Raw genomic sequence first — 13780 nt, 5'->3', positions numbered from 1 at the left:
TTAACAAGTGCATGTCCATCAACAAACAGATCTTGCTCCATGATTATTCTTTTCTCAAAGTAGTGAGAACGACAGACAATCTGCATTAATAGACACAGTTATAGGTAATAGTGGTCCACAGCTGATTAGCAGAAGTATTTAAGACAGTGATAACGTGAGTTAGCCAGTTAGCAGGACACCTACACAATATAAAACTCAAAACTAAGTATTTTGAACACCACCTTTCAAGAGCAAGCGGTTTGTGAATCTTGCACTTAACTCTGAGATTTGAGAAGCAGTCGTCAGTGAAATAAAGGGAACACACCAAAAGTTTAGGATTATACTGCTGTGGTATCATGGTTAAGATTAATTTAAAGCACTGATTCTTCACATGCTCGTCCTTGGGCAGTGAAAAAAACTGGCTTTACCTTCACATTGTAGAGCACAGCGTCTTCTCGACATGATTCAGTATCCACAGGAATCAGCTGCCGGTTTGAGGTTCAAGTTTTCCCTGGTGTCTGTGTGCAATAAGTGGGCGGGCAATATGCTAATGTTTCGTCTTGACGTCACAACGCAACGGCTTATGACTCGTTTGAAAAACAATTCATTTCATTGACTCATAGTCGACTCTTACTTTTGAAAAACAACTTTATATACGGTGCACTTCCAGATTTTCACTGTGTTCATTCACTTAGAGTTACACACTACATGAAAGGTCATTTTCAAAGATCCATAATAGAGGCCCTTTAACATTATCTTTGGGTAAATACATGAGATAAATAATCTCTTATAATGCAGTATAACACTTTATACTACAATGCAAAACTGCATACTGTCTGTACTGCATCTATGCCGCTCTGCAGTGTGCTAAACAAGTAACCAAGCATTTATTTTTTTAGTCAAGCTTTATTAGACAATGAGAGGGTGTCATTAAAACTGATGAATTAGCTTGCGGTCTGAGAGTTGCAGTTAAACTGATCATCATTGGGCATGCTAGATTAAACCTGCTGTGTTATGCAATCTGTACTAACCAGAGAGAGAGAGAGAGAGAGAGAGAGAGAGAGAGAGAGAGAGAGAGAGAGAGAGAGAGAGAGAGAGAGAGAGAGAGAGAGAGAAAGAGAGAGAGAGGTTATCATAGGACATGACAGCACATCAGTCTCTGCTGATTCAGTGAGTGTGTATGTTTTACATTAGCATTATAACTCTAACACTGATTCCTAACCAGCTGCAACAGCGACACTACACACAGATGGACACTTGGTTTCCATTTCTATGGTTTTGTGCCAGATAACCCAACCCCAACTGGAAACTCTGCTCCTTGTGCATATTTCCCATGCAAAAGTTACCGACATGATACTAAGCTGTAACAGAAGTACAACAAAAAATCGATAGGGCGATATATCATTGTCCTTCTCCATGTGATACGAGAATCAATACGCTGGCGCCAAGTATCGATATTTTAATTAATAAAATAAGGCGCTCTAAATAGATTTTCCTGTTTGCAGCATCGCTACTTCATCGCTCCTCGAGCAACACATGAATGAGGGAAACATGAACATAAGTTAACTAGCCTAAGAAAAAGAGGATTTTAATGGGATGGCAGACAGGCAGTGAGAGTAAAATAATAGATGCCCCAGCCACGTTTAAGTTCAAAGTCTGGACACACTTTCAGCTTTTATACCATTGATGGGACAAACATGTTGTAAATAGACATCTTTGGCACTCTTCACAGAGCACTTACACAGATACACACGAGAGTGTTTGAAAGCAGGCGTCTATCAGCGGATCCAGTAAGCACTTTTTATTTTACTATGTCTTTACATAAATATTTTTTTCTACTTAAAAACTATCATTTCGTTATTTTACTAACCCAACTAATTACTCATCTGGGCTTTCCAATAGGTTGCACGTAAGGGGGGAAAAAAGTAGCATGATTCTTTCTGCCAGTCGGGCTGCAGCAGAGAGGCTGTATACAGCTTTGCAAGAATCGCTGATGGGCCACAGAAGAATTCTGTGAAATGAACACACGGCCCCTTAAGTTAAGGAAAAGGTCGTGGGTGGGCTTACATTTCCATGACATGCAGGACAACAATGGGACGGTTGGGTTTAGGAAAAGAAGAACGGGACGGTTGGGTTTAGGAAAAGAAGAACGGGGTTTAGGAAAAGAAGAACGGGACGGTTGGGTTTAGGAAAAGAAGAACGGGGTTTAGGAAAAGAAGAACGGGACGGTTGGGTTTAGGAAAAGACGAACGGGGTTTAGGAAAAGAAGAACAGGACGGTTGGGTTTAGGAAAAGAACAATGGGACGGTTGGGTTTAGGAAAAGAACAATGGGACGGTTGGGTTTAGGAAAAGAAGAACGAGATGGTTGAGTTTAGGAAAGGAAAGGAAGAACGGGGTTTAGGAAAAGAAGAACAGGACGGTTGGGTTTAGGAAAAGAACAACGGGGACGGTTGGGTTTAGGAAAAGAAGAACGGGGTTTAGGAAAAGAAGAACGGGACGGTTGGGTTTAGGAAAAGAACAACGGGACGGTTGGGTTTAGGAAAAAAAAAATGGGACGGTTGAGTTTAGGAAAGGAAGAACGGGGTTTAGGAAAAGAAGAACGGGACGGTTGGGTTTAGGAAAAAAAAAATGGGACGGTTGGGTTTAGGAAAAGAACAACGGGACGGTTGAGGTTAGGAAAAGAAGAACGGTGTTTAGGAAAAGAAGAACGGGACGGTTGAGTTTAGGAAAAGAAGAACGGGGTTTAGGAAAAGAAGAACAGGACGGTTGGGTTTAGGAAAAGAACAACGGGACGGTTGGGTTTAGGAAAAAAAAAATGGGACGGTTGAGTTTAGGAAAGGAAGAACGGGGTTTAGGAAAAGAAGAATGGGACGGTTGGGTTTAGGAAAAGAACAACGGGACGGTTGGGTTTAGGAAAAGAAGAACGGGACGGTTGGGTTTAGGAAAAAAAAAATGGGACGGTTGGGTTTAGGAAAAGAAGAACGGGACGGTTGAGTTTAGGAAAAGAAGAACGGTGTTTAGGAAAAGAAGAACGGGACGGTTGAGTTTAGGAAAAGAAGAACGGGGTTTAGGAAAAGAACAATGGGACGGTTGGGTTTAGGAAAAGAAGAACGGGACAGTTGGGTTTAGTAAAAGAAGAACGGGACGGTTGGCTTTAGGAAAAAAAAAAAACTGGACGGTTGGGTTTAGGAAACTTGACACGCGGGACACGATCCCCGGTCTCCTGGGTGAAAGTCCTGTGGGGGGCGTGGCATCACGATCGTGATGTCGGCACAACCCTAAACTCCACCATTTCCCCAGTTGACTGAAAACTATCTAGACTGCAAATTGAGCATGAAAGAAGTGAATGTTTTACAATAAAAATGTTACACTGACAGTAATATGTTAATTTGTGTTAGGAGTGCACATCAGTCACGCTGAATCAAACTGGCATTTACCCTTTCACATAAAAAGAGATCACATACCTATTCAGTTGCACCTGCTTCCATTAATTTGTAATCACAATAATGCACAAAATCAAACTCCATTACGGCTTTTAAGTCCAAAGGCTTACACATTAAGAAAAATATTGATAAAATATCATACATTTATATCACATTTCTTTAGAAACAGTATTTATACATTTTCTGAGCAAGTTTGAGTGATCTCTCCTGTCAAGTCACCTTTATTTATATAAATGGCGCTTTTTACAATACAGATTGTTTCAAAGCAGCTTTACAGAGATAACAGGAAAGTAATGCAACAAAGTTTGTTTCTGCTGTACAACAGATCTAAAAGAAAATAGCATCATAGTCCAAATTAAGTAAGTTCAGTGATGGTTAATTTTTGTTGTAAAAAATTTATTAATTTAGTTCATTTGTGCACAGCCGCTCTGGAGAAAACCGTGAAGTCACCGTCCAGCTCAGTTCAGTTCTCATTTAATGGTGTCAATGCAGGCAGATCAATAATATTGTTGAATATTAAGTGTCTCACTATACTGTTATCCTTTCAACCAGAGCAACAGAGGAAGCTCACGCGAAGAAAACAGGAGTTATGAGTTATACGGGTTTTTTTATGACATGCGGATGCATTAGTCTGGTATCAACAAAGGCACAGGGAGGGAAGAGTCAAATAAAACATGAAACCAAATAAACACACCATTTTAATCATATATGATTTGTCTATGTTCTTTAAGCAGTATCTGGTATTTTCCATAAACATATACAGTATGTATTTATTATCGCAATGGTTAGCATAAGTAGCCTTTAGCATCGCATATAAATATATTTCCTCCTCATACGATGATCAGAATCCCCTTTGGATAGCAAGAAAGTTATTTCAAACACTTGCTGATGCCTGAAAGTGAGTTTTGAGCTGAAAATTGTTTAAAATGTTTTAATGGTTGAACTTAGCTGGTAGCCTGATATAATAACATGGGAAATGAGCAGCAGTGTTGACCGTCTCCTGACTCAGGTAAACTTCGCCTCTGTTTATGACCACTTTTCAAACCCCAGTTGGCTCGCTTAACCTCTTAAATCCGAAGTGGGGGGCGTAACTAAGTTATCATGTTATTAGCAACCCCTTGCTTAACCAACACAAAATAGGTGTCGTTTTAAAGCTTAGAAGCTTGGCTTTACAGTGAATATAGGGAACATGACCATCACTTAGGGCATGTTCACACCTAAAAGACCGCACGAAGGTCCGAACCAAGTTCATGTTTTGATTCATTTATACATTCGGTAAGTTTTGGTTTGGTTTCACATTGCAATTATGCGAGCGCACTAAAGAACTTTACATGACGTACTTGCGTCCTGTCGTCATCATCTAAATGGGCTGCATCTTGACATTGATTGGTTTGTAAACGGACGTGCGTCTGACGTCATCGTGTTGTCAATTCGGCGGGTAACTTTGACAAGAATGAATGAACAGACGCATATCGTTGGCACTATACTTTTATTATTATGGCATTACTCCCTGCAGCACCAACTATACTCGAGGCTAGTTCAAATTCGCCAAATGAACATCCTCATAGTGCAAACATTTTATCGTCGCCGGAAGGACGCAGGACAAATGTGTGTGTGTGTGCGTGTGTGCGCAAAACGCTGTGGGCAGGACTGACAGATCTGCACATAAATATTCTTCTTCAGTTGTTTAGGCTACGCAGGAACTAGGGCTGAACGATTAATCGCAATAAAACCGCACGCGATTTGGCAAAGGCTGCGATTATTTTATGCGCAGCTTGTCAGTGGAGTGCAGCTGATCGGTAGTAAATACCGCCCCATCTGAACGCCAGAGGGCGCTCTCACGCAAACACGATAAATATGCCCCGCCGCAGAAGTACAATAATGCACATCATTCCAGGAAATCCCTATCGCTGTAGCTGAATAAACAGAAGATTGAAACGCTTTGATTAAACATGACTTATAAATACACGACTGCCTTCTGTGTAAGAAGCACATCATCTCACAGAAGGAGGAGCTCAACTGTCATTATGAAGTGAGTTTGGAGTAAATGCATGTTATGAAATGTTGTCTGTTGTTGGACAAGAGGTTCATAAATGCTTCTCATGTTTTGGAAAGATGTTTGACGCGTGTTGTTTTTTCAAATGCACGTTATAAGTGACTCAAACTCACAGTGCTTTCAGATGGAGCAGCGTTTACAGAGCCGTACATCAATGACAAACTGCGCATAAAAAAAATAATCACAGCCTTTGCGATTTTAAAATCGCGATAAGCGATCTCGATTTCAGTGCGATTACATGCAAAGTGCGATTAATCGTTCAGCCCTAGCAGGAACCACCAGAACTTCCTGTAAATGGTCTGAAAGTCCGAACCATACAGAAAATGCTTTCACACTAGAAACGAACCAAACCTTTGTTCAGTTTGATCCGGACTGAGACTACCTCTTTTCATCGGACCAAATTTCATCTGTTTGGTCCGGACCGTGGTCCGGGGGAGGTTTCACACCTGTCATTTTGATTCGGACCAAACTGAAAAGTCGGAAAATCCGAACCAAACAAGATAGGTGTGAAAGGGCCCCTAAAGTCCCCATGAACCGGAGGTTGCAATCGACTTTTCTCCAGTGTTGTGACGCATTTCCATGTAAAACGGAATATTGAATAGATGGCAGGGTTTTACTTTAGTGCACCTCCTCTCTATCCCTCGCTCATAGAAAGCTGATGGTTGCAGGGGAGTGGTTAAGGATATTCAACCCAAGCCGTCAAACTGACGTCATCAGAGAAGAAACGCCATTCCAGAGCGGAAGCAAATTTTTTGATAATTTTTTTTTGTGTATTAACTTGCACGGATTAATTGTTCACCACAAGACTACTAATGTGTGCTAACAAAGTAAATAGGGTAAATTTTGATTTCATGACGACTTTAAGTGCTTTTAAATTTGCTGACATATTAGAAGCTCTATTTTCATAGCATGAGCCCACACACCTCAAAATTACACACTCTGATGATGACCTTGCTTAAATCAACCATTGATAAGTTTTATCGATTAAACTATTATCGACAATTAATCGATCGTTGATTAATCGTTAGCATCCCTAGTATTAAGTGAGCGTAAAAAGTCGAGAAAGACCATGCAAGTGTGAGAGAAAATGCATGTATAACAGTATCAGTACATTGGATCCATGCATTATCTTAAAGTGACAACAGCCTAATATTCCTGCTGCAGTGTTTTTACTGTTAATCAAACGACAAGACAGCTCTTGACTGAGTAACTATTCTAACTTTAATAAGGATTCATCTATATGTTAATTATAAAGTAAAGACTATGCACACATCATCTCACAGAAGTGCAGTGTTATTTTACATTTGATTAGGCCTACTTTATTAAATTTCAGTACCTTATCTGTATTTAACTACTGTTAATTACTGAAAAGCACTTTATTTAATTTGTATCTTTGTTCTTTTGCGTTTGTTTGGGCCATTGCATTTAGTTTGATTATTAATTCTTATTTCATTACAGACTTTACTTGTCTTTAATAATGATAGAAATTTATTTTATATTTATATGGAATTTTTTCATTTACATTCCATGTAAAGAGTCTGGTGAGTACAAAAAAAAAAAAAAACTAGCTAATGGCAACTCGAGCTTCAATGTGTCCGTAGAGTGTCGGTAAATGATGACATTTTGATGAATTTAAATGTTTGAACTATCCCTTCAAGTCTATGACCGGGTCCAATCCTGTTCCTGGAGCGTCACCAACCTGAAGAGTGTAGCTCCAAACCTAATTAGACACACATGAACCAGTTAATCAAGAACTTCAGGATCAACTGAATGTTCCAGGAAGGTCTAATGGACCAACCTGAAGCTGAACTCTGCAGGAAAGTGGCCTCCAAGTAGGGCTGCACAATATATCGAAATTATCGAAATATCGCAAAATGCATATCGCAACGGCTTGCAATAACTGGGGTCATGCACAAAAGACAGAGAAAATCACTCACTGCTCTCGGCTGAATAACTTTTGTAGCTTTGATAAGAATCAGTATATATTTCATTCATACAGTGAAAACTAAGCAGTGTTTTATTTTTACATTTGATTATTCAGTTTCTGTTGTTAATTAACCCTAATGTAGGATAACCTGAACCCCGTGGTTTACACTGATGTTAAAACCACACTTCTTACGCTTCAGTAAAACACTGATGTTCACTTTCAGAAGTTGAAGGGATGTTTTCTTGTCACAAAAAGAATGTGAAACAAGTATGTAGGTTATATCATTTTAAATATATTTTAAAGATAATTAAAGTTCATTTTAAGCATTATCATATCGCATATCGAATATCGCATTATTTAATGAGTTATCGCATTTTTCTTCAATATCGTGCAGCCCTACCTCCAAGAGCACAACACTGGTTTTTCTAAGATGTTCTGGTCCTCCCTTCAATTTTCACCTGTTTACTGTTGATTGCAGGGATTAAAGTGAAAAAAATTCTTCTGACTGAAATTTTTTTTAGGCCAAGTCATATTCCTTTAACTTTTTAAATAGTCGAGACCAATAGCGCTTTAAGGGGAGACGTTTTAAACCGCTTTAATATTGCCAGTAGGCGCAATAAGTATATATATATATATATATATATATATATATATATAGAGAGGCAAATTATAACACGTTTAAACTTTCGTTAAGTAAAGGGGAAAAGTACTTGTGTGTGTTAACAAATTTTGTGTAAACGTGTTATAATTTGCCTATATATTTATTTATTATATATAGGCAAATTATAACACGTTTACACAAAATTTGTTAACACACACAAGTACTTTTTCCCTTTACTTAACATAAATTGTAAGAATATGACTAATAGTAAAGACTAGTACTAATAAACATTAGGCCTATGCTAAAGCTATTAAATAGCAGTCCCAAACTAGTTTTTGTTAATACAATGTTGGTATGAGCCACTACAGTCATTTAAAAATATTAAAAATAACACAAAGAAAAATAGTGGCATTTTGGGGTTAATATGGAAACGACAGTTACCATGGTGAATACACAATATTAACAATAACTGTTAATGAAACATGGAAACTGCTCCTGGTGAATAGAATGAAAATCATACCTGCATTTCTTTTATTTCGTGTAATTTACAACGTAACGGCGTTGCATGCTCGTAGTTTATTTTGCACTTGATCAGTGAGGCGATACAGCGCGCGCCGCTGCATTTGTGCGTGCAATTGAGTGTGCGCTACGAGAACAGGATAACAGCTGACAGGACAAGGCAGTCCGTTTTTCTGAGGTGAAAAACTTTATTTCAGCGTACACTTATGTCACTGCCTGGTAGTTCCTATTGTGCTGGGTTTTCTGAAGTAACGTTAGTCATGATTCGCCTCTCATAACATGCTCTAAACACGCGCGCAGAGTGGAATAGGAGGAGGGGGGGCGCGGGGAGCAAGGATCACAGCGCAAATTTGAACTATATCGATATATGCGATATGGTCTAATTCCATATCGCATTTAAAAAATATATCGATATATCGCCCTACCTGCATTATAAGTGTGTCCATGGTAAATGAAATATCTACCTCAGCGCTCAGCTGTAGCCTGACATGCACTTTCCGTGAGCTGTAATTGAAAACCCGGAGTGGACCATAAGCGGAGTGATTACAGAATGTTTTGAGTGGAGAGAGGAACGTGCTTTTGCTCCACTCCAGGCTTTGATCACATCCCCCTCAGCAGGGTGAATACACTTCGTCTTTCCTTAATTTAAGACCTATTCAAACTAAAATTAAGACATTTATTATACTATTTGAGAAATGAAAGCCTATTTACGGCCTTAAAATTATGAAAAGTGAATTTAAGACATTAAGGACAGACTTTCAATTGACGGAAATCCGTCATAGACTTGCTGCAATTAACGGAAATCCGTCGTAGCGACGGAGAACTTTAATCCCAGTGATTGCAAAGAAAAATGCTAGCACACCTCTGCTCAACAATCTGCACGACTTAAGGTTTGATTCATGTTGTACAAATGTCCCAATTTACACACCTTGTTTTAATACTTAAGATTAGCGGTTCCTTCAAATCCCTGACCCTAAGCAATAGTAATAGTAATAAGAAAGGCCCACTAAGTACCCTTGCATCTTCAAATACAGATTTGGCAATCTCAAGACTTTACAGAGTTGATCGGTCAAGTAACTCAGAACAGGAACCGCCCCTGCTAAAGAGGCCAGTGCAGCATCTGCATGGCACACAGCTCCCCAAAACAGTGACCTGATTTGGTTTCAAGCAGTCCTCGCTGAGAGCCACATTATCTGTCATCCGCAGTCTTCCAGACCCCAGTGCTGCAGTTGTGGAGGATACAGCTTACATAATGAGCATCCACACTGCTAGGCAAATCCCAGTGCAGTTGACTGCAGATAGAACTGTGATACCAGCCCTTTAAGTTCTCCAGCACTGCACCACAACTTGCGCACAGTGCCAGACAGGGTGTGCACACCTGGAGAGACAACTTCAAGGGAACACAAGGGTGCAAAACACAAGGGTTGAATCCCACTTTGGCAGGATGCATGACAGAAAGAGGTGGTCAGCAAAGTTGCATACATCTGTCACACCAGCAAAGAGGATCTAACACCCATATTAGTCCTGCAAACCCGTCCCGCTTCCTTGGCGCAAACATGTCACAAAAGCCTAATCTAACCCGCACCTTGCCAGAGCACATCAGCTGTCTGATTAAAAATGAATCCAACATCAATAAGTCAGCAGTGCCACCTCAGCTTACACTCTTTGCTGTCCACACACACCCACACACACACACACACACACACACACACACACACACACAGATGCACTCACTTGCACCTCAGACCGCTGGCTAGTTTCACCACAGCTGTGTTGAGCGAAAAGATCCAATCCAGGAGCCACATGGCAGAGGAGGACAGCGCGGGGCAGGACGGTATTGTGTGAGCCAGAGTTGAACCACAGATGTGACTTTCTCTCTCCCAGAGTGTGTCTGCCTGCTCTCCGCTCACTGGCCGCCTCAACACTACCGATCCGACTGGAAAACAAGGCAGCACAGGAGGGAGGGCAAGAGAAACAGGAGCAGAGGAGGAGGGTGATAAGTGAGTGAAAACTCACTCTCGCCTAGCACGGTGTGGCATAAACGCAGCGCAGGAGGAGAGGGGACGGCGATGGCAGATTTTGTAGAGGCTCATGAAGAAAAGTCATATACCCCGCCTCTCTCCTGCAGAAAGGCCGGGCCGAAGGTTCTGTCCATCTGACATGTCATATTTCAAGGACACAAGCAGACCCCAGAGGGCATGTTCCCTTCTGCTCGTGCTTCACCTGAGCAGTCAGTAGATCAAAGTGTGTGTGTGTGTGTGTGTGAGAGAGAGAATAAAACGCATCAGGCTTGATGGCTGTCACAAAGCACTGTTATGTAACCGCTCTCTTCAGGGCAGGCAAGCTGTCGTCCAGTATTTAACAGAGGAACACACTTATACACACACACACACTGTATTTCTTCAGTTTACATGATCATCATCTGGCCCCAGAATTTTAGGATGTATTTTTGCTATTGATCTCCATTTGGTTCTCTGATTCTTAAGCGTTTTATTATCATTGTTATTATTTTACTTGTTTTACGAGACAGACAGAAAGAGGTGACAGGGAAAAACGGGCATGAGAAGAGAGAATTGGATCAACATATGTAGCGGCCAGACTCAAACCTGGTCACCCATATGAGCACCAACTGGAGCACAGGATGTAGCCACAAGAAGACCGTGGCTCTTTGGTTGGATTGTTTAACATATTAAACTCAAGACATGTAAGACTGACTTTAAAATGAAATTCTTAGAATGATAACAACAACATGAAAGTGTTAAAGGAATAGTTCACGCAAAACAACACTGGTCCCCATTGATTTTCACTTTAAAGAACGTTAAGCACGTTCAAAGTGCAAGCTACAACTGTCATCGACACAAATCGACAAAAACATAACATACTAATTCTTTTTAGTGATACACACTTTTTTTTTTTTTTACCGAAACCAAAATGAAAGTTTTAATTTAACTGGAGCTGTACAATCGTTTTTACGATGCATCGCAATGCTGATGTGAATAATATTGCATCGATACATAAAAACAAGAATTTTTTTTTTTTACATTTAATGAAATAGGTTATCATACATATTAATGTACTGTTTTATTGTAAAAAAAGTAGGCTACTCTCAGGGCTCGAAATTAACTTTTTTACTTGGTAGCACTGGTGCTCCCAACTTCAAAAAGTGAGGAACACCGACCAAAAATGAATGAGCACCACAACAACAAATTATATATTAACAGATTTTATTTATTTAAAAACAACACCAACAATCACTGGGGCTTTACACATCCTGTGGCCAGAATTTGAAATTTGGTCTTCTGGCTCTATATCATCTCACCTTGATGATATTGGCACATGATTTAATCGCAACTCCGTTCTTTTTTACCGATGTTAAAGTGTTACCGATTTGTTATACACCGATTCAGACGTCTCGTGAGTTCAGTGTTGGATAGATCAGTTGTTTTAACCATTCATTAAAGTGAATCAGTTCAAAGGAGTCATTAGTTCACGAATCGGACGTGTCATTAGTGGATGTGTAGATTTATTATCCCGGTAGTTTAGGACATCGCACAAGATTTGTGTCAACACAGAAAACATTTCATCACTGGATAGTTTTTTTCGTTTATTGAAATTGTGGTTTATGTCAGCTGAATGTGCGGAACGCTTTTCAGAGAAGAGAAGGCAACTTTTTTTTTTTTTTCACAATTCACACTCCGCGGACCTGAAAACAAGTCGCACCACAACCATTATTTGCACTCGCACAAATGCTCCCAAACATATTTTTAGGTCACACAGATTAAATTTCAGGAGCATATGCGACCAAAATAGTCGCAATTTCGAGCCTTGTCTTATTATATATAAATATAAAGTTGTGTATGTCCTTCAGAAGCAAACCACTTTTTTTTTTTGCGCTTTTGGTTTTTACGAAAAGAACATGCATGAATGAAAAAATAAAGTGCTTGATGGTAAAATTAGTTATTAAGCGCAATAAGCCACGAAAAAGATCTCAATGCGTTACTCACGCTGACTCGCGCGCACAGAAAGACGCTTTTCTCAGACAGCATGCGATCCCGAATTCACTTCTCTTTAGCGGCATACACAAGTTATTTAAAAATATGTCTTGGCGAGACATATTGTCTTTACGTATTCACGTAAACATAGTCGGCTTTGTCTTTAGTGAATATAAAAAAGGGAGAACATCGGAATTCCGGTTGTATTAGACACACTAGTTTTAGGAGAGAGTGATTTGTTTATCTGGTTAGTCAGCATAGCTTAGTTAGGGCGTTTTAATACTGAAGACTTTTCTACATTTTGTTTTGATAGTTATTTTAGCTGATATAAGCTGTGTTTTGCTTTATTAATTATTTTCTTTGGCACCGCTCGCCTTCCCGCTTTGTTATCGTATTGTTATTTGGTCCCTTTGTAAATATTAATTTCTTTTCACCTTTTTGCATGGAGTTTCACCTATATCCTTTTCTTTTATTGCCCTACCCTCATTTTAAGATACACACACTCTTCTGTTAATGTTATAATCCCATTTACCCCCAGACAAATATCCAATAACATCTAAGGGACGTAACAATTAATTAATTTCTGTATTCTTACTGCTCGTTTCTTTTTAATATTGTATTTGCTCTACTGTTTGTTATTTGCATCTCCTGCAAAACTATATTGGAAGTATTATTATAGTAACTATTATTAATAAAAGAAATGGAGCAAAAGATGCATTGAGAATCATTTCATAATCCGTCACACCACAGTAAAGAACGTCAACTATATCAAACTACATTTAATGCTTTGCAAAAACAAAACAAAAAAACACCAGCATAAACTAAAAGATTGATTCTTTGGATTTAAGAATCTCTAACCTAAAATAAATAAATGATGCATTTCATTTATCAAAAACAAAAAAGGCCTGTTAGCTGTTGGGTTAGTTCACCCAAAAATGAAAATTAGCCCATGATTTACTCACCCTCAAGCCATTCTAGGTGTATATGACTTTCTTCTTTCAGACGAATACATTGGAGCTCTTCCAAGCTTTATAATGGCAGTGATCGGCCATCAAAGTGCATCCATCCATGATAAATGAAATCCACACGGCTCTGGTGGGTTAATAAAGGCCTTATGAAGTGAAGCGATGCGTTCGTGTAAGAAAAATATCCATACTTAAAACTTTCTTGATTAAAATAATTAGCTTCCGGCAGACGACCGTACGCATCGATTTACGGTGGAAGAGTAACCCTTGACCTTGACGAACTCCTACAGCCTACGT

The 13780-nt window shown here is 39.4% G+C and overlaps 1 protein-coding gene across 5 annotated transcripts in view; it reads right to left on the bottom strand.

The window, feature by feature from the left end:
- The window catches only part of srpk1b (SRSF protein kinase 1b), a 49828-nt gene that overhangs the window by 34188 nt on the left and 1860 nt on the right, over positions 1-13780 (bottom strand). The window contains exon 1 of one of the 5 annotated variants that reach the window (XM_079857199.1): positions 10261-10767. The exons of 3 other annotated variants lie outside the window; for them this stretch is intronic. In XM_079857199.1, the coding sequence (XP_079713325.1) occupies positions 10261-10331 (71 nt within the window). In that variant the 5' untranslated portion in view covers positions 10332-10767. Of the gene's footprint in view, positions 1-10260; positions 10768-13780 lie in introns of those variants that run through there. One more of the 5 variants, XM_079857201.1, reaches the window with a different exon arrangement.

This window comes from Squalius cephalus (assembly GCF_949319135.1).
Source record: "Squalius cephalus genome assembly, chromosome: 22".
Taxonomy (NCBI): Eukaryota; Metazoa; Chordata; class Actinopteri; order Cypriniformes; family Leuciscidae; genus Squalius; species Squalius cephalus.
This window is presented reverse-complemented; position numbering and strand designations above follow the sequence as displayed.